The sequence below is a fragment of the Excalfactoria chinensis genome, chromosome 18 (assembly GCF_039878825.1).
Source record: "Excalfactoria chinensis isolate bCotChi1 chromosome 18, bCotChi1.hap2, whole genome shotgun sequence".
In the NCBI taxonomy this organism is placed as follows: Eukaryota; Metazoa; Chordata; class Aves; order Galliformes; family Phasianidae; genus Excalfactoria; species Excalfactoria chinensis.
Genome location: NC_092842.1, coordinates 976,509 through 1,003,769, shown reverse-complemented (window position 1 = coordinate 1,003,769; position 27,261 = coordinate 976,509). Strand labels below are relative to the sequence as shown.

Genomic DNA, 27,261 nt, shown 5'->3' with positions numbered 1-27,261 from the left:
GAAATATTTCAGCCTGCTGTCTCTCTCCTTCCAAAGCTAGAGTCTAGCTAATGCTTTTCTTCCTATAAATGGTGAAACTCTAGATCTGCTTCACATTAAGCCCTTGTGAATGTGATAAAGCATGCTGCTCCTCACAGTACAAAAGGCAAACCAATCACATTGATTGAGTCAAACTCTTCCATCACTTATTAATATTTCGTGATTGCTGAAAGGCTTGAAATAAAATTAACAAATCCAACCTAAGGATCAGGTTTAACCGTATGTTGTTTTGTACACTTAAGGCACAAAAAAACCTTTGCAAGAAAGCCAAGAGACAGTCCTATTCCTTGTCAGTGGTGTCTTCTTGCCTGCCTGCAGGCTGCTGCTTTGGGAAGCCAGCCTTGGCTGAGGCAGCCAGGGAGCCAGCCTGATGCACAGCTTGGATCTCATACAACAACCAACCGCCACAGAGCCCTACAAATCTGAGGGTGGTTTCCTTTCCAAGTCTATTCTGATCCTCTCCAGTGGATCCTCTAACATCATGCACACCCAAAAGAACAGCATTCTCACTGAATAAAATTGCTCGCAGCGGAGCGAAGTATTTTCATCTGACTTTGAAGTTGAGAAATATATATGAAGTGCATTTAAAAGGTAAGCCTTCAAAACAGGCAACCGACAGACCACTTTTAGTTTAAACATTAAATAACAATTCATTGGCACCTTCAGAGCATGGTATTATAGACCTGCACATGTATCTGATTTAGTTAAAGGACAAGTAAATGGGTTCTCTACCACGCAGAGACCCAACGTGAATAAGCTAGTGTGGAAAACAGGGCTGCCAAGGGTTTTCTGTTCTACAAAGTAAATGCGATTGGGGTAAAATAGTAATAATAGCCATTTTATCTATACAAACTCACACAATAGCAGTCCCATTTCTGTAGAGCTCGTTCCAGGACTGGAGATTATTTCCTACCAGCTCTCTGAAGGCTTTCAGGGGTGGGAGCACAAGGGAGGAGGAGAGGCACATCAGCTTCATAAAACCACGGCATCATCAAAGCTTGCTCCCTCCCACATCAGTTAGCCTACAAAACATCCACTTATCACAGAACCAGGGAGCTTAGCAGGGGGTCTCGGATTAAAACTCACATGGCTCAAGAACCGCAGTGACAAAGCAAATCCTAAACGCTCACTTGTAACCATTCCTGGCACCTTTATGAGGCACACGGAGGAACTGAAGCTTCATCCTGGGGTTGTTCGAACTTCTAATGCCTGTGATCAATCATGACTTGAAGAAGAATGTCAGTCTCACATCAGTGCAATGAGTAAGCACGCGCTGCTGCCTGCCTCACCTCGGGGAGCTGCAGTCAGTGACTACGCTTCTCTTTGCTCCTTTTCACATCCGCTTCTCCCACTGTCAAGGAAAACTTATTTTAATGGGCCAGGAGAAAAACTAACCAGGAAGAATCCAGAAGCGTGGCCTCTCCTGACCTACTGCATAGTGCTACACCAAGCTTGAATAACACGATGTGCAATACCCACAGTGCTGGGGGGAAGAGCTTTGAAAGGAGCGCACGTTACTGAGCTCACTTTGTAAGGCAGATAACTCTAGGGAAAGATCCAAAAAGCTCCGGTTAAAACAGGCAGACAGACACAGCAAACCTCACTGCTAAAGATGGATGATGAGATCTGAATATATTTAAATCCCGAGGGCAGACTTAGAGAATTAAAAAGGAAGACGCAGAAAAACTCTGCAGTTTCTCAAGCACATTTGCAGCACGCAGAAGGTTGTCTTACAGTTCACTTCTCCCCGGCACCAAAGCAATTTCTCAACACAACTTCCATTAGCGATGGCAGGTCTACATCTTGAGTTAGAGTTACAGAAAGATACAATCAAAATCTCAGCTCAGGAGAGGCAAAGAAACTATGAAACGCGATCCAAGTTCCACATTGATGTTAGAATATCTCTAATCTGTTAACAAATTCCGCACTCTTGCTACTGATTCAGAACTGCTCCACGGTGCCAAAAATCGTGAGCTTAACTCTCCGTCCTACTTTTCAGAACCGAGAGCAGTGATGAAAATAGAAAGAATCAATTCCATTTCGCTCCTGCAACTCTATAAAGCTCCAAGAAGCACCAGAAGCAAACTCTGAGGCTGTCAGAGGAGCAAATGCTGATGGCTGAGTGCCCCCATGGCTGCACTGGGGAGCTGTGGCTGCAGACAGGCCGTTATCCTGTGGCCCAGGTTAGCCTCCTAAGATGCACAAGGAGATGTTCTGCACTGGACCTTCAGCTAGGAGTGTTCAGGGTGCCTTCTCCAGAGCAACTCAAGGTTGGGACACTTTCCTGAGGAGCCAGATTTGACTCCATGCATACTGAGCAGGATCTAGAAATCAACAGCTGGCATTTGGGGCACGTACTCTGAAAACGTGGCTGTTACTGACAGGCTGGGTGAGATTCCCCATGCTCACCCATCTGTTTCGTCCCCCAGAATAACAGCAGCTAGAGCGGGTCACAAAGACCCCTGCAATCCACTGTCCTGTCCATAACAAGACCAAAGCAGATGTACAGGAAAGAAGAGAAAAAAAGAAGGCAAACAGATGGTGCATCTCTGAGCATCAGCTGTGCAGCACAGCTCAAGGAATGTGAATTAATGTAAGGACAAACAGAGCGTGATTTCAATCATTTCTCATTGCTGATGTGAACAAGCATAACTCATGTTTGCAATTCTCTCACATATCAGGTAGATTTTTCTGCTAATGTATTCAGGAGTTCAATTGCTTGGTGGATCAGTGACAAATATCAGGACTGGCAAAAAAACATGCAGGATGAAGCCTCTCCCCTATTGGAATTAAAGGGATCTTCACCCCTCACACGCTCAAGGGAAACTGACTGAAAGGGTAATTCTATCTCAGAGACTGCACAACTCGTGGCTGTTTTGGCCATTTAGGCTCTATGGAGGAGCACCAAAACAAGAGCAATTTTGCTGTGGGATTCCTCTGAGCATTTCACCCAGGGAACAAGCACCAATGGTTGATCATTGCTCCTCCAAACTAGACAGAAATGTGCAGAACCTCCTCACTCAGTCAGGGACACACACGTTTGACAGAGGCACAGTTTGTTCTGATTTGGTTTTGTTTTTTCTCTCCTATACAAAAGAACTAAGAGGGAAATCCTCCATCGCTCCACAGAATCACACGTTGGTTATTGCATCCTAGTTGGTCATCCCAAAATGACTGCACCTGCTGCCCCTTCGTTACTGCATTCCTTCTGGTTGGACAGGGAGAACATCACACATCCTGCATGTGAATCCTTCTACCGCAGCAACAGGAGGGAACACAGCACAGAGCTCACCCGGCTCATCCCTCCGCTCAGCACTGAACACCACCTCAAACATAATGATTTTTTTAAGGGGTCATACAAACAAGTAAAAACCTTGTAGCCTTTCCAGGAAGCAGATGCAGCCTTTTCTCAATATCCAGCTGCTGCAATTTCAGTACACTACCATTTGCCCTGTCTCGATACGGTGAGTAATTTGTGCCCTTTCTATCAGAAGATAACCATATATGCTTGAAAATAGCTATCATTTCTTCTATTAACCTTTCAATCTTTTTGCCTTTGGAGGTTAATATTTCCAAATACCAGCCTACCATGCTTTGATCCTCTAGCCTCTCATCATTTGATCTGCCTCTTCCTCTCATCATTTGGTCTGTCTCTCCCTGGTAGCACGCTGCCACAGGCTGATACTGAAGCTTTTCCAATGTCAGGAAGAATGCAAGGATTTCTCCCCTCCAAAAAGCATTTTAATAACAGAGCCACCATGGCACAGCACCATTAAGGCACATTCAGCTTTTGATCTCTATCACCCCTGTGGTTGGACTTGATGATCTTGAAGATCTTTTCCAACCTGAACAAGTCTGTGATCCCTGGATTCTTCTTCTAGGAAGCTGCTTCCCAGAGCCTTCCCTGAATGCAATTTATTAGTTTCCAGCTCAAAGACTTCACTCCATTACATCCCCTGAACTTCACCATTGACTCTGTACTTCCCAGTAGCTTTCAAACTTTCTAGCCAATTGTTCTGGTCCATCACTGAGTTCTCTCTCACTTCTATCCTTCCTCTCTTTTATCTAATGGATCTAACAGGCAAAAAGAGAAGACACAAGGACTCTGAGATCATACAAACATTTGTTTTCTTAAGACAGCCCAAAGCCAACAAATCCCCTGTTTAAAGTCTCTCACGTGTCTCTCCATGATTCTATCTGGGGGAAAGAGATTCTGCCCTTTGATAGAACAAGAAATGAAAAGAGTAGAAATAGTGGAGACACAGAAATTAATTATTGCCCGTGATAAAAGCGCAGAATCAGAGCCCAGCCTTTGTGCAGCTCAGCATTCAAGATATTACTGAACATTAAATGTTTAGGGCTCGCTAGTAATTCACGGTTTAAATGTCTACGGGTAACATTTAAAATTATCAAGAAAGGATGAGTAAGGAGAAAGGTGGTTTGAAACTCCAACTGCCTCATTTCCTCATCTCCTGTTCAGTCAGCAAGGAGAGCAATATCGAAAGGGCAGCTCAAGCAGCGTGCCTTGCTATCCCTGCCCAGTTTGTTGCTAATTCTGTACAAGAAACCGTCTATTGCTACCAGTTCATAAACGTGGGCAACAAATCTGTTCAGCTGAACAGACAAGAATCAGCAAGCTATTCAGGAAAGATTCAGCGATCCAGGAGCGACTTACTAACTAACGAGAGAAGTCCAAAAAGGTTGCAGCAAAAATTATGCTTACATGGAAATCAGGAAGATCCCAAACACTTACCAGAATTAACACAGACAAAAACCTCTAAGCTTTTGTAATGTGAGAATGCGTGAATACAGACCTTCTCACTCACAACTATCTCCTAAATGGTGTCATGGTCTTAGAAAGACAAAATAACATCAGTGCTTTAACCAGGCTTGTCGCTGCAGCAGCTTTTTAAGAAATCTGGTAAAATAAATGCATGCCTTAAAGAGAGGAAAAGAAATGATTTGAAGTAACAGCATTAAAGCATTGCCTTTAAGGCTAGTTAAAAGACTTAGTGCTTAATGCCCGTGATGCACTTAGGGACAAAAACAATTAAATTTTAAGTCCGTCTCTCTTAGATTTGCAGGAGAGAGGTATAATGTCAAGTGAATTAAAGAAGATGAATGACTTGATGGATTCAAGGGAGCAATCACAGTCTTCAGGACATAAAGAGATGGCGGCAGTTTGTGGAATGAGGATGGATGGCACAGAAAGGGGGGAAGAACACCAGCTCTCCAGTATCAATGCTCTGGACATAAAAGTATGTATAATCAAGGCTTGACTTTGAGTCCTAGTGAGTAGGACACGTGAATAACAACATTTCAAAGGGATTTGATGGATCAAACTGTCAGGAATGCAGTTATTTATTGCTAATACCACTAAGTAACTTCCACCATAAATGCAGGACGTGCATACGTAGTAGTGTGAACTTTTTCCAGATATACAGAGGATAAAGGGAGAGAAGCCGGTGAAAGTCTGGAATAGATCAGATCAGATTGAGACAGAACAAAACATTTTCTGAGAAAGCATCAATCATGCAAAAAAACCAATCCAGAGGGCTCTGTGCTAATGGAGAGTTGTAGCTCCCGAGATATCGTTTGATGCAGACAGAAAATAGTGGTAATTTTCCTACCTGGGGGAATTTGCGTTTGATAGACGTCAGGGCTCCCTCCGGGAGTTTGGCAAGTTCTGAATCTCTGACAGCATGAACTGTTGTGGCTCTAGGCTGATGGGTTAGCGCCTCTACCTGAAAGAGAACAGAGCCAAAACATCAAGGACAACATCTAATGCGTTATAAAAACAGCATGTCAGAATGAAGAAACCAAACATCCCCAAAAATGGGACTATCATACGCTTTGGTCACCTACAGTGCAAACAGAATATTACCTCCCCCTCACTCCCCTGGGAACCCTTACAGAGGCAGCTTCCTAAAGGCACATCCATCTGCAGCAGGTAGCAATATCTATGCAATCCAAATCTCACAGACAGTTGTTCCGCTGTCTTGCACTCTCATAGCAACAGAAGTTATATCTTTTTGCTCTATCTTTTAATCCTTCATTTTTAATTGCAAGAAAGCCAACTGAGCAAAGGAAGAAAATCCAATTCCCTACTGCTTTTTGTTTCTTTGTTCACCCTCCCCTCACCAACCATCGCCCTGAAGTACGTTTGTTTCAGTCTCAGATGCTGAATAGCAGCAACCTTAAAACAAGTGAGAGTTCATGAAAAAGGGAAGAGGAGCAAACCCGCACGTTTTGGCAGAAGAGGACTTTGCTCTTCCCCATAAACACATCACAGTATTCAGCAACATGAATACAGCATCTGATTACTTCATTTAGAAACAGTTAATCTATGGAGAATAGAAGTTTGAAGAAAACGGTGGCGCTATGAAAACTGACATTGAGACGTTCTCCTTCGCAGGAAAAGAACTGACACAACATAAACGTGGATGCAAAGTGCAGCTGTGTGCCGAATCCCCTCCTGTACCATCCGCACAGCCCTGGACCCGCTCCCGTGGTGCTCTGAAATGCAGAAATCGAATCCCCTGGTGAAACATTTCCACACTCACTAATGAGATCGCCTGCTAGGCGAGATGGCGTCACTCAGAGCTCAGGCGTGAGCTGCAGCACTTAATTGCTTAGTAACAGCCCAGTGCACTTTTGCAAGTTCTAGCACCAGGCAGTGTTTATGGGGTTTGAAATCCATAAATCATGCATTCAGGAAAAAAAAAACAGCAGTGGCTGTACCAGCTGTAATCACCGAGATGAACACAAAAACAAAATCCCCTCCCCGGCTGCAATTCGTGGGCACTCTGAAGAAAAACAAGCACCAACTCCCATTGTAAGTTGCCCAGCAGAAATAGAAGAAAATAACATATCAGCTGGTAATTGCTTTTTACAGATTTTGTTGCATAGCTTCTGTTTACAGCAAATTCCAGCGGACGTGATGCCTCCCCTACACAACCAGTGCTCAGACAGAGCTGAGGTGGGGGATTGCACATGGTGTGCTGGCGGAGCTGTGCCAGACAGGTACTTCTGCCCACAGTATGAGCAGATTAATTTAAAACACACAGCTCCGTGACCCCACTTACAACAAGAGTGCATTCTTGGAAGGCTGCACGTGCACTAAATGGGCAATGCACGCGGCTGCAGCACTCGCAATTGGTCCAGAAGGCTGAGATCAGCCTGTTTGTATCATTAATGCTTTAAAATAGCTGGGTCAGAGGAGCTTAATTCGACCACAATTGTGCTGTGTGTGAACAACCTCACAAGGAAACGTGAATTAACTCCACTTTGCAAGACATGGCCTTTGGTTTTTGTTCATTGACAGGGGTGTTTCGTTACATGATGACGTTTGAAACCAATTACACAGACCAGAGGCTGTGGGGTGAGGTTATGCCATCCCCATCCATTCACAAACCCCCTTTAGGGTTACCCCAATGGTTGTGTAATATTTTCTGTTCATCTCTGATCCCTACTAGCAGCTTTTGACCTCAGTTTTTCCAATCTGCCATTAAGCTTCCTCGTTCTGAAAGCAGATTAAGGATTTCAATCGCTAAAATAAAACCCTTTCTTCTCAAACAGCCATCAACTGCTCCAACACACAACACAGCCACGACGGCACATCTCACACAGAAGGTGATCCTTCCTTCACTGCTGCAGTTCTGTTGCTGCTTCTGCTAACAAAAAGAGGAAAAAACCCACAGACGGACTTGTGCTCTTTTTACTGTTTCTTCCAGTTAATTCTGACAGGCTTTTTTTCCCATCTTCTCCTAATTCAGCATTAAATAGTGATAAAAACACATACGATGCATCACGTACGATGCCAATGATTCACAACCTCGGCTTACAAGCTTTTACAAAGAAAAAGTGCTATAAATCCTTCCAAACAAGGGAAGAAAGCAATTCATATTCTCACGACCTCTTCTGACTCCACTTTCAACAGTCATCCCTGACAGCTCCTCCAGCTCCCTCCAAATTGCACGGTTGGAAAGTAACATCCAGCAAGCACCCCGTCTGCTGTAAGCTGCTCTAATTACTGCAAATTCCTTTTTGAGCCACATCCAACAAAACACTTTTTCAACGTTTCCTAAACTTCAGCATGCACAGCCTACTACTGCAAGGAACCTGCTTCAGCAGGGAGGTGGACTCTGAACTCCAGAGGTCCCTTCCAAGCCCTATGGTTCTGTGACTCTGGGTGAACAGTCCCATTGAAGGACACACAGCTATCCGCATGTTGAGCTGTAGGCACCTCAGATACATCAAGGAGAACTTGATCAAACCAAGGGCTCCTTCAGGTTAGCCTGTCTTCAACCAGCACTAAATTCATATGCTCGAAGTTCTTCCATGCCCACAGGACACCAGGGATGAAATACACCACCCGAGGAAGTGTAGATACACCAGAGGAGGCATAAGATGAAATGTCAACACTGACATCTGCTGATGGTTTAGGAGGCTCGTGGAAAAAGGAAAACAAGGCAGCCACGCAGCTACGGGCAGCACACAGCCCAGCAGCCAGCACAGCCGTGCAGGCAGACAAAAGCCACGCACACACGGACTGTCACAGCAGCGCTCTTGCCAGGTTAGGACAGGACATGAGGCTGCTGCAACTGAACACGGCCATGTAACCTAATGAATGTTACATGAAGGGCAACCAAGCACTACATGGAACATTCCTCTTCTGGTTTAAACAAGCTGCTCTCAGGCCTTTCCTCAGCTTGTCTGCACCTGAAGCAAATACGTGTCTTATCTCAAATATGCTTCCTCCAGCCAGTTTGGATGGATCCGAAACATTAACTTGCTTGTATCAGAAAAGGACAGAGGAGATACTGCTGGAAGCAACGAACGAGTGGGAAGTGCAACCAGACGAGCTGCAAACCGATGCTATTTGTGGGAGCAGTGCCAGCGGATGAATGTGGTACACCATGTACTCTCCAAAGTTGTTCTAACAACCACTTTCTGCAATCCTTTGTGTGCCAAATTAACCCTGCCACTGAGGACATCCAGCACTCACACTATGCAGAAAGAGAAATCCAAACCTCTTCCATTTATATGTATGTTCACATATAGGACTTATACACACACAGAGATACACAAAGAAGACATATACACCATAGCTTATGTGTATCCACATACGTAAAAACAAAGACTGAGCTTCCTACCTTTTGTAATTAAGGCAGTGGAAGTCAGGTTACTGCTTCTCCAGAGAGAACTGAGCCTGCATGTAGTAGCAGTGCAGTGACAGTCCAGTTACACTGCTGAATGTAATTAAGGGAGAGAAAAAAGAAGGGGTATAGCTGGGGAAGGGGACTGGTAGCAAACCTCTCTGTGTGTCTGAGCTTTGCTTCCATCTCCATCTGGCTGTAGCAAAGATGGGAGCTCACACTCACACGTTCCACTCCCCTAAACCAACAAAAAGCCCACAAATACACTAAATGCTACCCAGAGCAATTCTCTCCCATCCATCCTCCCCTGCAAAAAATCAGCAGCTATTAAACGTATGCTGTCTGTGTTTCTTGCAGCCAGTTAATAGACTGCTAAACTGCACCACAACCGTTTCCAGCCACGGTCTCCCACTTGCATCAGCTGTCAAAACTTGAATCAAATCAAGATCAAACACGAGTTGTGGTGAAAGAATAAATTGTGGCAGGTGTGAGAACTGATGGTGTGTCAACATCATGAAGAAGTCCTTGGGAAAGGGAGGTCCAGCCAACTCAGAGCAATGACTTCCCCTCAGCCAAGAACATCCCTAAAGCAGGTCTGGAAATCAGGACACTGAGCTTCTAATTTCAGTCTGACACTACTTCAGCTGTGCGAGTGTGAGCTCATTTCTCAGAGCTTCCATGTCTCATTTCTCCACCGGTAAACGCTGCTATCTTTGTTTGTCTTTACAACTTCACACCTAGGATACTAGGCAAAGAATAATTTTAGTAACGTATTACCAAGACAGGCGGTGCAAGAGATGGCAAGAGAACACCTCCTTCCAGAACCACGTGCTCCAGCTCAATACCAAGTGACTTCTGGACCTCATCCGCCTCCAGTTTCCACAGATACAGGCTGTGCACAGAGCGCCTGAGGTGCCATTAATCCTGAATTAACCTCTCATTTTTCAGTGCCTTAAAGCTGAGGAACTGTAAAATTCATGGTTTGAGTATGATCACATGCAAGTAATAAGGAAAAAAAAAATCTCACACTTGAAAATTACCAATGGAACCAGCCCTAACAGAGAGGAACTTGCCCAGTTTGAGAGCTGTGGTTGAAGGTAAAATGCTATTCAGTGAGCTGGGCGCTGCCGAGAGCAGGCAGTGAATGACAGCATTAATACTGATAAGGAATAAAAGCCTGACAAGTGTAATCCTGATACCAGCGTTCCCTTTGAGGATTACTCAGCAATTAAACATTTCTAACAGTGGTACGTTTCAAAAGGACGGTGCTGCAAACCCCCGAGGAAATCAGAAGCCATTTACAGATTATCTTAGGTTTTAACTTTGCAGAGAGAAAAAAGGCCGTGCACTCCAAGCTCTGTTAACATTAATGAGATGAACAGCTTAGCATCTAAAAACACTTGGAACAGCCATTATCTCTAGAGCGCAGAGCACGATTTCCTGCACATAGAACTGGTGTGCTATGCTGCAGCACTAGAAGTGCATCTTCCTGTGCTGCCCTGCCCCCCAAACTGACAGACCTCAGGAACAGATGCCACTGAGTCAGGAGAAGGAACAAAACAGTTCGAGCCACAAGTTCATCCTTGGGAGCGCACACACACGTTTGAAAATTAACATCTTCTCTGAAGCCCTTCATGTCTCAGGGCCTCACTTCTGAAAGCAGAAATGACAGACACTCACTTCCCATGCGTATGACACACGGCACTTAAAAGATCTGAGATAAAGGTAAACAAAAATACATCGACTATAAGTCTTGTATCTTTAGTTAGAGCTCAGGACTCAGTGTGACATGGTGGTGCTGGAGAGGTTTAGGAGATACACACACCACAGGCTGCCCAAACCAGCAAGGACTGATTGGATTCCTGGAAGGACCCAGGCCCTCCCAAAGACTTCACTTTCTGGAAAACAAACAACAGACAACAACAGAAAAACCTTCAGCCCACTTTTAAAGGCTTGTAACAGATCTTGCAGAACGGGATAAACACATTTTTTTAAAAGGAAAAATGTCATTTTACTAATGGCCTCTGCAAAGAACGACTGTGTTAATCTTGGCAATCTTTACAAATCCACCCCCGTGTTTTCAAAAGACAGCCAGAGCATCGAGATTTCGTTCAACAAATGGCAGCATGAGTCAGTGGGCCTGGGAACCATGGGTAGGAAGGAGTAGGTGACGTCCACAGAGTCATAGAAGTTATCATAGAAGTCTTCAAATGACTCATGTCATAACACAGGTCCAGAGTAGCTCAGACATAAGTTGTGTGATATTTATGCATCTGTGCCTGGGAAGGCACCCACAGACACAGCAGTTAGGGCAGATATGTGCATGGAACCAACCTCCCTTAGCAGACAGCTATGAAACCTTGTTCTGAAGGCGGCATCCCTGCTTGCACAGGGAGGGAGAGTTCAGACCACACGCTCCAGCATCATCATCCACATGTTCTCTCAGAAAGCAGAACAGCTCAGCTGTTTTAACCTGATAGCTCTGCAAACCTCCAGAAATAATCCCATCCACATCTCATCATATGAATTTCCAGATAGAAGCAACTTCTCATCTTCTCAGCTTGTGCAAAGTCTACCATCTGATGAGAGCAGGAGTGTTTGTTTTGTGTGGGGCAATACCAATTTCTCAGCTAAGCCATTCATTCTCCAAAACTCTTACCACTCCAATTAAGTCTCCTCGGCCATATTCACCAGTCAGGTGTTTCTTTCCATCATCCATCCGTATGACTGAGCGCAGCCGTCCATTCAAGACGATGTATGTGCAATCTGACTTGTCACCCTGCCTGGAAAAAGAACAATCAAGTGAATTATCACTGCTCTGCAAACACATCCAAGGTTGCCTTCATCTTTCCTTAACAAGCTTAGAGACTATGAGAAAAAGTTTAATCAACACTTAAACAGAACAAGCAAACAGGAAAGTGAAAAGCATCCATTAAAAAGTGACTTGGAAATAGGTTGCAATGAACAGGGTTTGAACAACTGGATGGTGCTGGGTCTGGATACAGAAAACCAGGAGGCAAGTGTGAGCTTTGGAGGAGACAACAGACCCATTGCTGGGTACAGCAGGCATAACATACACAGTTATATGATACACATACTAAATGTGACCTTTGCACCAGTGCAATCATACCATGACTTAATTGCATCCTAGTACAAAGTTCATAAAATCAAGCTTTCCCAAGGGTAACTTCTACCCCAAAACTTAGAATGCAATTCCCATTTTCAATTCACTGTTAAATTTTTCTAAACAAATCCTATTTCAGTTCTGTTGTTTACTTTGTAAAGACCAAAAAACTGTGGATGAGTTTCATACCCCTGGAAATGCAGAAATTATACCAGAAAAACATACAGCTGGCTATGTCTTAATCTCTTATGGCACTTTAAAAGCATGTCAAGATGACACAAAGTATGAGGAATAGAAGGAAAGGATCTTAATAACATCTGGAGACAAGAGACAAAAGCAATGCTGAAGTGTGCTGCAGAAAAAGAGGAATCTCAGCATACGAAAACAGACAAAACCTGATGGAATAGCTGATAAATTTAATCCAACAGTTTTTATTCTATATGTCACCAAGGAAGCACAGCTCCTTAACTCTGAAAACCTGAATATTAGATAATCACAGAATCGTTAAGGTTGGATTCAACAAAGAACATATAATTTTGTCCACATCTTACCTGTATACAGCTCGCCCAGCCTCAACTTCCATCCAATCCAGGGCAAAGTCAATTTGCCTTACAAATGAGGACATTCTCTTTACAACAGTGTGGGCCACACCGAGCACAACGCTTGGCTGCTCTCGCATTATCCTAGAATACAAAAAGTGTTATTTAAGTACTTCCCAAAAGAAAGAATAGGTACACACACATATCAATCCAGGCAGAGATGAGTGACAGCCTTGCCAGCTCATTTATGGACCAGTCTCCTAAATTCCTATTCAGAAACAACAGACCTGACTCAGGAACGTTCATATTATCCCAAAGATTGTCCCTCTCTGCCATTCTACACCTCTACATCTCTCAGATGTGCTCCCAGTTTCCCCCACTGATGTTATTTCAAGTCAGATCCTTGCTGCATGTAAAGCCTGAAGCTCTTAAAAAGTCAGAGCCAGGCTCAGAATTTCTTCAGTTCCCTTTTCCCTTTGCAAAGACCAGAACCAACAAAGTTTGTGATCTCATTCTGAATCTTCTGAGTGACGTTTAAAGGTCCCTAGCATTAAATAAGCCACATAATTTAACGCTTCTCTAAGCTGAAAAACGTTGGGAATGTTCTGTTAGTGATAACTGCAAACTACGCTGACTGCTAGGCCTGAGGTAAATAGCTCTCACAGACACCAGACAATGTTTTTCTTTCTTCCCTTTTAGAATGAGGATCACTGTAACCTGGCACCTTCCAAGTAAGCCCTCCAGTTCTTTCTGAAGAGCTACTCCACAGCAGTGAGCTGATTGCACGCGTCTCTAGATGCACAACCATCACAATATCCTTTCTGTTCCTGTGCAGCATTGAGAGCAATTGAGCTCATGGAGGGTCGTGGCACACTACCATAAAACAGGCATTTCATAAAGCAGCAGCACAATTCAGAAAGAAACAAGTGGGTAAGCATACGCAGAGCCAGTTCAGAAAGCACACATGGAGGAAGATGACAGTTATGTTAAAGCCACACATGGGGACAAAAAACAAAGTTTGAAATACACAGTATTTATTCCTGCATCGGTGCTACCTTGACAGTGAGGACATCCGACTGCCATAAGACATTCCATCACAAAAACCCCAGTCTACAACAACACCTTCTCATCTGCTCTAAAGGTTAAAGAAACTCCCTGAAATCTCCTGAGTGCTTTAGCTCATTATTTTTACCCTGCTGGCTTATTCCACTCCCTAAGTCTCCTCCCACACAGGCTGACTGCTGTGATCAATAAAAGCCATTTATACCTTTCCCTCCCTCAAGATATGTATCTTAATACTTAATGCACTCTAAATGTAAACTGGAGAGAAGCTGTTTTATTTCAGACCTGAGCTGTTTATTATTTCACCGAGTGCTATACAGCTTCAAGAGTATATTGGCATGGAAGGTAACAGTCCACCATCATGCTCAAGAAAAGTGGATTTTTCTCCACATTATCAGCTTAGTTGACTTCCATTGAGGGGGGCATTTTCATGTCTCTCTTCTGCTTGGCACATGCCAGGCATGGGGAAAACAAAAAGCCAAAGTTCTCTTTTACAAAGTCTGTTGCTGAAGGGTTCCTCAAATGATTGTTAGCAAGCTGACCAAATACCAAAAGAAAAGGGCTACCCTGGTGCCTGTGACAGCCTGGGACTCCCACAGATAAGCTTGTGGCTGTGGATACAATTTGATACTCAGCTTGGCCAGCAATACAATATAAAAATCAAAGCACTTGTACTTCTCTGGCAAACACACACAATTAGACTCCAAACTGTGAAATCCACTGAAGGAAAAGTGTGACAGAGTCCTACTTCCAGCACTGAGAACCTGAGCATATTCCTCAAGAGAGCCTGGTGACAACTCTGTTACATTATTCACCAGGAGACACCAACAGTTGCAGTGTGGGCACTGAAAATTCAGTACTTCACTTTAGCAAAATAGCAAAACATTTAAGGTACAAACTGTATAATCAGCTTGTGTCACCCCTGCACTTAAACTTCACATGTACAGACCGTTATTTAGGCACATTAGCATCACACGAAAGGCTCCTGCTGCAAAGCTTCAGTGAAAAGGACTTCATCCGTTGCACAACATCCAACCTGCAATTCCGCACCCTGGGCTACTTCCATTACTGCGCTCTTTGCCTGACGGCAACTACTGACCATGTTCTTTCTGCTTCACCTTCCTATTAACTACAGAGGAAAAATACACAGTGTTCTGGGGCAGCTCAGAGAACAAGTAACGTATTTGACAGGAAAGGAAGAAAGAGTTTTTGGAGAACAATGAGAATAATTAAGGTTCTGGTCAAATTACTTCTGGTCAGTAATATCAGATCACAAAAACATGTAATTCAGTCCTGCGGGATTCTGAGAGAAAGAAAAGGTCTATGATGGCAGGGCTACATACCAAACATTTGCATAATAAGTGAGAAACAAAGCTTTAGCAGCAGGTCTTTTCTTACAGATGAAGAAGGCAGATGCTTTTGAAAGACTCTCTGCAATGACATATTTAAATATGGGAACAAGAGTTAGAAATGAAGCTAAAACTTTGCGAGAAACCATAATGACTGAATGCTGAAAGATTCATAGAGGCAGTAAAATGCAGTGAATGGGCAATAGGGATTTTAAAGAGAAAGATATGGAAAGGTCCACAAAATGATGACGAGGCGATACCCTGTTGTGATAGAGATCACTTCAGATAAAGGGCTAACGGAAGCAAAAATGGAAGCTGACACAAAGAAAAGACAATTCAATTCTTAGTAGATAAGAAGGAAAACATCACAAAAATAAGCTCAAGCAAATAAGAGATTTGATATCAGAACTGCAGGAGAGAGGAAAAAGGCAGAAACTGGAAGGTTGGCTGAGAACACAAAATGAAATTTCAAGTTAAGAACAAGTAGGTAAACAATAAAGGGAAGAACTAAAAGTTCAGTGGAAATGCATCTAATACTTCATGGGATGGGACAAGAGGGGAGTATCTATCAGAAATTAAACCAAATACTTGATATCCCACACACAGACTCGCAAATATCCAGCTGATCAACCAAGCACATTGCTGAGAACAGCACATTCTGTTTTGCCTGAGGTAGAAAAACAAGGCTACAGAATAAGACTCTGGTAGAAATCATTAGGGACACAAACAAACAAAATTATTTAGAAAGTAAAAAGTACTCAGAACTGTATAACATAGTAGCAGCCTAGAAAGCACAACTGGAAGAAGCCCTGCACACAAATCCAGGCTGACAGTAAGCCCAAGAAGAAGCTGAAGAAGTAGTTTAGGAATTGAGGTATTTGGCTAAAATTATGTTTGGGAACAACTGTCTTAACAGTACCTCCATAGATACATCATGGAATCAATAGTCAGCACTCATACAGGACACTGAGACTAGCCACAGATATTTTAGCAGTGGTGGGAGTGTCTGGGTGAGGGTTTTACCTACTGAACATCATTACTCACTTTAAGTCACAAGTCAAGCATTATTTCCAGAAAGAAATCCATCTTGCACAGGAGCACTATTGTTTGACCTATGCTGTTGGTAAGCATTGTCACCTATAGTTACACCAAGACCAGTCCTTTACAACACCTATCTGGGCCGATCAACTCTGCAGCAGTCAGAAATAGAACTGATACGGTTCTCCAGCAGAAAGGAATAATGTGTTCAGAGAAACGGCCTGACAAAAAAGTGCTTAAGCCAGCAAAGAATGGTCTCCGGCCAGATTCACTTATTTGGATTGTTAAGTCTGTGAATCTCAGGTGATAAATCACACCCCACTGGGCAAAATGCTCTGTTAGCCTAGAACAAAGGAGATAATCGCCATTTAATATTGCCACATTCCCTGTATTACCTCTTGCTGAAGATAAAATCCCTTCTGATAGATGGGTCAGAGCTCATCTGAGCATTTAAAATACTCACATAAGTTATCTTGACTGACTACAAGTTGTATTGCAGTAGAACTGCACTGCACGCACATTAATCACTCATTACTGGTTCAAAAGGGTCATAAAATACATTTCAAAGAATTAAATGTAGGATTCCGTGGCAGAACTTACTCATAGAAGTGGGACTTGGAAATAGACAGGAAGATGCAGTCTCGATTGGCCTTGATGGTGAAAATCAGCGGTTCCCCAGTGAGAACAGCAAGCTGACCCACGAGTTCTCCTGGGTGAGTGATGAACAGGCAGGTGTCCTCCTCAGAGTCAATCTTCTGTTGGTAGACGTGAAGCATCCCCGAGACCACAAAGCAAACATTAACATCCTGGAGAAAAAGGAGACAAAGCTCAGTGAAATCCCCAAAGATTTTAAAAGCAATTAGCACAGCAACAGTACTATCATGGCCAATCTGTGTTCCAGAAAGCCCTCTGCAGCTTTTAAACCATTCGGTGATAGAGTAAAATACGACAGTGAATTATTAAAAGGTTATGAATATTTAAAACTAAATGGCCACAATATTGGAAAATGTGTTTCTCTGTGCATGGTTATGAAAAATTGAATCTGCATCTGTAAGATCTCAAGAAATAAAAACAGGATTGGGAATGGAGGGAGTGGGGTCATTGCTGCAGCACGATGAGGGATATTGCAGTTCAGCAAAACAGAATACAGCAGCATTCTAGCTGTAGCCACCCTTCATTTGCTTTGCATAAGCTTGTCTATTTCCATTGTATTATTATAAACACATAACATGGAGCAATGGCACCAAGGCCTGCAGTGCAGAGACAGGATAAAAAATATGAGGGGGGAAAAAAAGAATAAAAAGCTGCTTGGCCACCACACCTTTTCATGAGGGGCATAAAAAGATAAAGAGGGGAGGTACAAGATTTCCACTGAAGCTCTGGCCACGCTGTTACTCTGCATATGAAGAGAAGTTGAGAGCTGGGATTGCTTGGCAATGAAGAAGGCTTGGGATCAGCCAAAGTGAGGGAGCATCTTTGTTCAGAGTGCTTGTCTTTTCCTCTCTTATGGTAGGAAGAAAAGACCAAGCCAGACCCTCCTGTTCTCTCTCCCCCCACTCCCATAGGCACTCACCCACCTGATCTCCCTGCCTTGACAGCACAGTCCCAGCAGTAACCTGATGCAGTGTCACTCTGTCATTCAGCAAGGAAGGGTCCTGGAGAAAGGAATAGAGAGGTACAATTTGTTTGTTGGTTCCAAAGGTCCAATGTGAGGATGCGTTTAAACAAAGGAAATTGGAAATATAATTACTGAAAGATAATGCTTTAAAGTATGTTAAGCTCTTCAAATGATCATAGTTATTGTATTTCTCTATCCAGCAGTCATTTCTTCCAGAAGAATAAAAGTTCAGTTCTTTCTTGTTGACCAAACTTAAACTCTAAACAAATTTCTATCTCCCAGTTTTGTCCCCAGGTTCCTGTAGACTGAGTATGTAATGGAAAGAGATCCGTATAAGAGCCCTGAAAATTAAGGAAGGTTGAGAAGATATTGAGAAGAATGTAAAACCAGAAGAGACTGTCTACACCATGGAGGAACAGGACGTGATGAGCCAGCACTGCCTTTGCCAGAGCCCCTCCCTTGTCACACACCTCTGCTTCATCTCAAAGAGCCACCCATCCTATTTGGCATCCTGCATCTTGTTCAGCACCAAACCTGAACGCTTCAGGCCTCATCTTCTCCAGCAAAACCTTCCAACCTACCCAAACCAGCACCTCCCAGAGCTCAGCATTCTGTTACCCTCATCAGAACAGGCAGAGCAAATCCTGGCTCTGGAGTCACATCCAGCACTGCTTTAGCCAAGAGCTGGAAGCACACCGAGATACAATTCAGGGCATGCAGGCATGACAGCTTGCTTACAATCATTACCTTATTGCAGCTGAGATGTGAACACTGCCACTATAACTGCCACGGCAGGCTTTTATAACTTGAGAAAGTCAGTTGAGAAAAACAGAGCAAGAAAAATAATCAGATTATTTTTTTACACCTACAGCTGATAAGAAGAACAGATTTTCATCCAAAAAAAAAAAAGTTTTACTGAGACCAAACTGTTTCATGGAATATTTCCAATAAAAATAACCTGACAAGCACTTGTCAAAATATTTCAGTTCTGCGATATCAACTCAACTAATTCCTGATTTTTTTTGCCTCCATTTACACGTCTATGGTTGCATAGGATTACCTATCCTCATGTAAAATTCTGTATTATGAAAGTATCCCACAGTAAAAGACACAGAAGCTCCCAAACCAGATCTACTTGTAAACTGTTATCGATTTTTTTGGCTGCATTAGTTCCAAAAGTCGTTACAAAGACGTTCTTCATATCTAAACCTACTGAAGTACTGAAATAGGTTGCACCCAAAGCTGCGAAGCCGGTGTCGCCAGAGATCATTAAGAACAGGTCAGACAAAACCTGCCAGGAATGACTTAGTATTTGATTCTGCCTGTGGGCACGGAAGGAGACTCAACCTCCAAGCAGTCCTTGAAATCCTCCTTTTGATATCACCTCTCTGATGAGGCAATAAAGGAGCTGACAAACAAGAATCACAGACAAAATCCATCTCCCCTTTCCAAGAGAGAAGACCAGCAAATCCAAGTGTAGCATTGCACAGTTCCAGAGTTTGAGCTAACCAAAGCTCCTTGCATGGACCTCCTCCACACCAGCCCCCAACCAGAAGCTTGTAAAGAAAGTTGCAAATGCAACAGAGTGAATTTCACAGCAAGGTTCTACCTTCCTGTTACTATAACAGATAATAAATTAGTAGAGGTTCATGGTACAGAAGTGAAAGCAGAAACCACTTAGGAAGAAAAGCAGTAATTAGCCGGGACAGACCTTTTTTTTTTTTGTCAAAGGAAATGACTCAATTCCCATATAATCCATGCAGAAGATAGATAAGCCCTCCAGCATTATTTAACTCCTATTATAACTGCAGATAAAGCCAAGCATATACAAGAGTTGTAGCAGATTGAAGAGAGCCCACGACAGCATCCCAAGGAATTCAAGTCATCGAATACAAAGGAAAAACATCTGAATTATGTAGTCATGTAACTAAGGGTCATTTGACATAATAATGCCACTCTGCTATATTACATTTTCTTCTCTCTCTGTATCGTGACATGAAAAAAAGAAGCACCATCTGCCATTAAAATCGAGATGTTTCATCCACTGCAATTGGCTGCTCTGAAAAACAACACCTCAAAATGCCTCCAGTCAGCTAAGAAATAAAATACCTGAGTCCATTTAAGAGAAGGGCTCCAACAATTCATATTGGTGTGAATATATTGAGTATAAATTTGTATTACAGAGTTAGATTTTTCTTTCATTGCCTGTAGAAGAATCAACTTGTGCTACACCATACAGGAGAAATTAACCATGACCTTTAAACACCGTTCCTAGCATTTAGCTACGTAGCAGCAGATTCTTATCTTGTGAAACCAGAGCTGCTATAATACCAAGAGCTCAAAAAGCCTCCCCTATTACATTATCATTTAGATCTTCATATTAAAAGATTGCCTGTTAGACTATTCCAAATTAACTCCAACTCTAATCACTTAGTTGTTAATTACTGGGGAATTTTGCCTAGGTTCAAAAACGAATGTTTTGCTCTTGGTAGCGTCAGTGATTTTGGAATTATTGCTTGCAATCTGAAATGGCAAATTAGGAAATGACCAGCTGTATATTGGACACACGATGTTTATGTAAGCAAAGCCTGAGACCAGCCTTAACAAGAATGCAAGGCGGGACAGAGCAGCTGAAAGCAAACAGTTCTATTTTACTCAAGTTGTTACCAGAATTTCTTGTAAAAAAAGTTGTCACTTTTCATGCTGACATACAGGCGCGAAAAGTTGAACATGAGTGTCATAAGCAACTGACAGCACTGCATGCCTGAGGAAAACCAACAACGCAGAGTGTGCACCTCAAGCCTCAGTACCCATTGCTGAAAGATCAGGAACAAGACTTTGAATTTGTGAGAGAAATATGCCAAAAATCCACAAGAAACGTGAGAATCCAGAACTGAGGTATCTAAAGTTCTGCTGGCAGTAAAGCAGATGTCGTTTGCTGAGAGCTCTTAAACCAGAAGAGGAGGCTGCAGCAGCTGTGTCAAAGCCTCTGGCAGCATCGATGCACTTCAGTTACTAAAACACAAATTGCAATAAATCTGGGATATCTGTGATCAATTCAGACAGCTGTACGATTTCCAAATTGTGTGATTAGCTCCATCAGCAGATACAACTCTGAAGCAATGTAATTAAACGCAACCACAGCCATAGGAACAATGAACACAGACAGTCTTGTTCATTCTGAACGTGAAGGTGAGAAGGAAAGGTGAACTCAATAATGGCAGCTGGGAGGGAACTGAGCACTTAAAACCTGGAACAGGCATGGCACACAGTCACCGCTATGAAATACATTCATAGCCAATGGCCAAACAGACATTCAGTTCTGAAATCAAATGAGACACTTAAGTGCAGTGCCAAGAGGATTAATAGATCTAGGCATCGCCTGAATGCCTTTATATAGCTTATTCACACAGTATACAAGAGAATGAAATTACAGCGTGGCAGAAATTGCACACTTCTCATTTGCACAAATGTGTGCACAGTGAGAAAAGATTCACACAGTGCACTTCAGTACAGGCTCTTCAAACAGCCAAATAATTCAGATTTATTTCAGTCACAGTAATAACATCAACAGACTGGAGAACACAACACTCAGCTGGTCTATAGTGTATCTGGGAGACAATTTACTTTCTTATGCCTGGCAGAATGAGATGAAAAGCAAAAACAAGGCCATTTTTTTTTCCTGCAATAACTTACATCAAGTTTCATCAGGGTTGAAAGGTCTTTCTTTGCTGCTTCAAAGATGGCATCGATGGGTTTGCTATTACAGGATTCCTGTGCAGCAAGCTCACCATCAGCGTAATGCAAAACTGCTGAAGGAGTTTTTGTCACCGTCACAGTCTTCTTCAATATCGACTGCAATGGACAGAAAAGAAGCATCATTCTGAATGTTAAGACTGGCACCTAACCAACAAATACCTTCCAACAATCACAGCTGGTGGCCTAAGGAGAGGAGGAAACAAAACCAAAAAGGTCGGTTTCCTAAACAGCAACAGTTTGTGACAGAGAGAAGCGTGACTTTCCAGAGACTGCCAACTTCATGGAACTCAAACTCCACTAACACAGCATGCAAAGATGGAGAAAGATAAAGTGACCATTGAGGGCAAACCGAGACACAGGTCTGATGGATTTGCCTTTCCAAACAACTCCCTCCACAAGTCAGAGGAAGGTGAAGTTGCAACAGTGACAAAGGAAACTTCCCTTGCCTTGATAAGGAAATCACCTTCACGTGACAAGGAGAATTCCAGAGAGTTTAAGATCTTCACTAAAAAGCCTGAACTGTTACCAAAAGCATGCTGCAAGTTTAGAACAAACCAATACAAAATAAACAAATGTCAAAACTCATACATAGGCTGATACACTGAAATTGTCCAAAGGCAGAGTAAGAAGATACAGTGTGAAAAATATGCTGGAATCTCCAAATGAAACAACCCACCTTGCCCACAGCAGGGCTGCTAGAAGCATCCTCTAGGTTGAAGTGCACCCTGGCTCTCTCATATGCCATGTCCATATCTGACTTCGTACCTATGAGCAACACAGAATCTTCTTTTCAGTATTTCCATATTTAAAGTACTTTAGAAATGCCACACAGCATAAAAATTCAAGTAACTTTGTGTGCAAGGCTATGTATTTCAGAAGCCAAGGACTAAATAAAGTGGCACCTTCACATTCCAACGTATTTCCTGCTTCTGTTTGACCTGGAAGGTTCAATAAAAAAATCCAGATTTTCCCATTTGAATTCACAAACAACACGTCCCAAAATTCTCACATCAAAAGATCATCATTCTGGATGCCTGAAAGTTATTTGGGATCTTTTCTACAGCTGGTCCAGACTTCCAATGCACCTCACATTCTCAGAGACACATTAAGACTTATCTTGCAGGTCTCACTTCATGCATACATTGGCAGTCACTCAAAACTTCTGGTCTTTACCTGCTAATGTTTAACACATCTAATTGCATTAGCTCCTTGGCAGCTCCAAGCACTTTCTAGGTACTCGTCTGGGATGCTGAATAACACAAACATAACTAGAAAGCACTTCTGATTAATTACCTTAAGCAGGATACCCTTCCAACAAAACAAAGGAACAAAAAACCCCACCAAGTTGACCCAAAAATGACCATCAGCATAACTCAGAAACCACACAACCAGGAAAAGTGCTCTTCCCACTAGGAACTGAATGTCATACACAGTAAAGGCCTACATGGCAATACTGAAGTCCCCCAGTTATTGTAAGCAAGAAGTGCTGGGACAGAAGCAGCATGGAACTCCATATGGACTAATCTGACTGCCCAGCAAATCAGTAATTAGTGTCAGCATAATTAGTAAGACCCCATATATCAAGTGCGTTTTAAATCTAAACACATACTACCCAGCTTAAACCTGATCTGATGAGGGGTATGTAGAATGAAGACCATCAACCACTACTTGCTCTGCATATTCAGAATCAGAGAAAAAAAGGAGGGATTCTAAGAGTGAAAGAATGTCTATGAGATTTCTATTCAAAGTAGGAGCCTTTAATCCCAGTCACAGATACAAGCTTCCCACACAGCAATTAATTAAACTGTCTTGTTGCTCAAATGGGAGTTAGAAAGGATATAGCAGAACAAGCTTTAACTAGAACTGTTGACTCAAAAGAACAGAAGGCAGTGGGAAACTCGAGAGCGGAAAGCAATCCTGTTTGATGAACACATGCTCACTGGTATCCTACACACTGCTGGTATGGAAGTCACTGCAAAAACAATGGTAACTGACATCTTCCTTGGCAGCACTTCAGCTGTCTCTTTCCTTCTGAGTACTCACAGCTACCTGCTTTTCCTAACTCAGGAGGCAATAAAGCATCACATTTCAGAATAAACAAAGTTACAGAAGGCAAGAACACTCGTTTGGGAGAAACTGTTCTGTAGCTGTAAACAACTTTCTTCCCACTAGCATGCAGCAGCTAAGGGAAACGTGCTTGCGCTCCCAAGCTAACAGAGCTATTTCTCATGCGCTAATCACCTTTTCACATGCAACTATTCAGGAGTATCTGTACTATTTGACTCAGCTGCATGTCAGGGTTTTAGTTCTCAAGAAGGACAGATCAGCCAAGCTAACCAGCTGGCTCAGAGGAAGGCACCTGCAGGACAGTTGAGGTTCACTGAAACAAACACTGGAATCAAAACAGCAGAGCATCATAAATGCCTCAACAGTGCATTCAACGATAAATCACCTTTATTACCCACTCTGCAAACATTCCCCTAAAAGCAATAAAGTCACATTATGTGCTCCTTGGGACAATAAGCCAAGCAAGAGCCGTATGTCATCTTTTGCTTGAAAGATGATGGCAGATACAGCAGATTACTTGGTTTTGGGAAAAATCAATGAATAAAAGCTCTTCATTTGCAGGGCTCTCAGTAGCCAAATGGCTGCTAATAGAGATGGCAAGGGAACGCTCTCCTAGATACAAGTCCATTTGTCAGCTCAGAAAATTAATGTCTGCCCTTAGCTTCAAGAAAGTGAGGAAGCAGTGCTACCGTGAGATGATTATTTAACATAAACAAGATTATCTAAGTCTGTGATCTAAAGAGCACGTATTTTATATAATGTACCTAATCTTATTTCCCAGAATGTAGCCAAGCAGTACTTACCAGAAGTCTCTGTAGAGGGGGGTGAAGAAAGGCTCCTCCTGAAAATATGCTCAGTGTTTTCTGTACCAGAAACCTTCAACGTATCTGAAGTTTAGAAACAAAAGTTACACAAATACAAGGGAGTCCCTAATGAAATGAGTTTCACTGAGAGCAAGAACCTCTCAAAAACCACTACCAAAATCTAACATATAGATTCAATACATTCTGAAACACCATTTTTGGACGATATGTTTTAACCAGCCTTCTGTTTTTAATTATTTTTTCCTCTGAATCTGGACAGACAAATTCAGCACACATTGTTTTCCTAAGTTAAACTTCCACATCAACACTGCAACACAAAAGCCTGCTCCGCTATTACCTCCGGTACAGAATTTTTGCAACTTCTCCTATGGGGCCAACATTAGATGCCACTTTTTATTTCTTCCTTCCACCCCCAGTATCCTTGACAGCACATTAATAATCTCTTATTAAAGCTAAGGTTGATCCGAAGACTTCAAACCTGAAATTGATCAGTTAAGACAAAGCCTAGCTACTCTGATCAAACAAAAAGCCTCTGACAAACAGCACAACAGCAGAGAGCAGCACAAAGACTAACTGCCCATATCCAGAAATGTTACCCATTTCCGATGCTTCCCCAGCTTTCTCAGACTTCTCTCCACGCTCGTCCTCTGACACACTGGACACCTGTCTTTTTACTGCTTTACTTGAACTTCCTCCCGATGTGACGCTTGCCACAGAGACCAGTGGGATGGCTTGGTTCTGCTGCAAAAAGCAAGGTGAAAACGCAAACATGAGCACCCAGCCCACTGCTTCCATTTGTCTTGCAAGACAGACCTGCAGAAAATACCACCTTACTAAATGGACTGCACAAGTACACTAGGGATACACTTTAGCCTTTCCTACCTCAGACATCTCTTTTAAAGTAGCTTTTAAGCTACACTCACAGCTCCCTTTTACTAAAGTCACTATCCCATATATCACAAAAGCTTATTACAGAAAAAGCAATACTCCAATTAACTAGATAGAGCTTCTGGAGGGAAGAAGCATTGGGAAGAATGCAGTTCTCCATCAGAGGAGCAGAAGAATCTATTCAATTTCCAGTCGCTGCAATCTGTTCATGTAGTAACAGTACAATGTAACATAGTTAATGAAGTACAAGGAACACAGCCTGGACAACCTCAGGTAGATAAAGTGACCCCTGTGGGTTGGAATAATGGATATGAGTTTGGTATTCCATTGTTAAAAGCCAAAACATCAGATACGTGATCAACCTTGTTTCTGCCTCCAAAAAATACCCCTTCACAAAGTTTTACCTCCCTACACATCCATCCCTAAGCACCAGCACAGGATACGTATTATGGGCTGGTTACCTTCCCTCTCAAGTATTGCCATGATTAAAATAACATGCAATATTTACTTTATAATCTTCTGAAACAAGCAAAACCTCTCTATGCCAGATCACTGACAGGCTGTGTAATAACAGCAACGTACCCCAAACTTACACAATTGAAGAGCTCAGTAGTCAGCCCAAGGTAGTTGTGCAAGGCAAGGAATGTCACCCTCTGCAGCCTCACCATGATGATCTAGAAATGAGAAGTCAAAGGCAGTAGGAATGGCTTCAATATTCTCCCACACCCATTCTTGCATTTAGATACAGTCAATAGCATCAGAGCATTTGAAGGCATTTCAAACAAACCACAGACTGCCCCCTAAACAATAAGAGCTGAAATTCCTTGTTAGCAGATGACAAATTAAGGCAAATTAAGATTAAAGCAATTTACCAAAGGTTTAACCATCACTTGATGGAAACAGTGAAGTAACAAAAACAGAAAAGTCTTCCCAACACCAAATACCACTTCTCATTTTTTCCCCCGTAAACATCAGCAACAAAAATTAGAGTGAGGAGTCTCGTTTCAATTTTGTTTGGTTGGGTTTTAATTCTGCTTAGCAGTGCAGCTCACCTGTACCACTCTAACAAGAGTTTCAGGATATTTCTGGAAGACATCTTGAAAGGCACTTGCTGGAAGTCGCAGTATATTGGATGGAGTGGCTGCCCGGGCTGAGACTGTTTTGTACGGAGCAGGGTGACCCTAATAGAAAGTTGCAGAACCGTAAGTCAATTCCACTCATTCCCTGCCCCATTTCTTTCCAATTGCTTGCCGAATTTCTCCTTTGATATTGCACGTCCCTGGGAGACACCACCTGAGCACAAAAGGCCCCGACCTGGTGCCCCGTGCCCTCCACTTGGTGTAATGAGGGCAACACGGTCAGGTGAATTCACACAGGCATTTTCACCAGCACTACATCGAGGGAGAGGAAATAAGAGCTACAAGGAGGTGTATCAGGTTAAGGAGATGTGGCTTGTCTACCTCTCAAGTCTGTCACAGTTTTATTGCAGGCAGAGCCAGGCTTCAAACTTTGTTAAGTACAGAATGGAACATGGCCAAAAAACCCAAAACTAAACAGGCGGACTTAATGTGTTCTAAAGTAAATACATACATATGTGCGAAATATTCCACACCACAAAGCCAAGCAGCTACTGTGCACTTCAGATGAAGTGGATCTAGGCCATTCTGCCTTACAAGAAGAATAGATGGGTGAACAAACCAACAAGACAAACCTGAGTTTTAGGATTTTTCTCTTTAATCAGAAGTTTACCAAAATCTACTGGCAAATACACGCATGGGACAGTCCACACAACGTTC

The 27,261-nt window shown here is 42.7% G+C and overlaps 1 protein-coding gene across 1 annotated transcript in view; it reads right to left on the bottom strand.

The window, feature by feature from the left end:
- Nucleotides 1-27,261, bottom strand: part of PNPLA7 (patatin like domain 7, lysophospholipase) — a 78,493-nt gene that overhangs the window by 42,378 nt on the left and 8,854 nt on the right. Inside the window, exons 9-19 of the mRNA XM_072352934.1 lie at nt 26,518-26,646; nt 26,059-26,139; nt 25,174-25,318; nt 24,557-24,640; nt 22,363-22,451; nt 21,624-21,782; nt 17,887-17,964; nt 16,910-17,115; nt 12,873-13,004; nt 11,857-11,980; nt 5,670-5,783 (exon numbers count right to left, since the gene is read on the bottom strand). Of these exons, the coding sequence (XP_072209035.1) occupies nt 5,670-5,783; nt 11,857-11,980; nt 12,873-13,004; nt 16,910-17,115; nt 17,887-17,964; nt 21,624-21,782; nt 22,363-22,451; nt 24,557-24,640; nt 25,174-25,318; nt 26,059-26,139; nt 26,518-26,646 (1,341 nt within the window). The remainder of the gene's footprint in view (nt 1-5,669; nt 5,784-11,856; nt 11,981-12,872; nt 13,005-16,909; nt 17,116-17,886; nt 17,965-21,623; nt 21,783-22,362; nt 22,452-24,556; nt 24,641-25,173; nt 25,319-26,058; nt 26,140-26,517; nt 26,647-27,261) is intronic.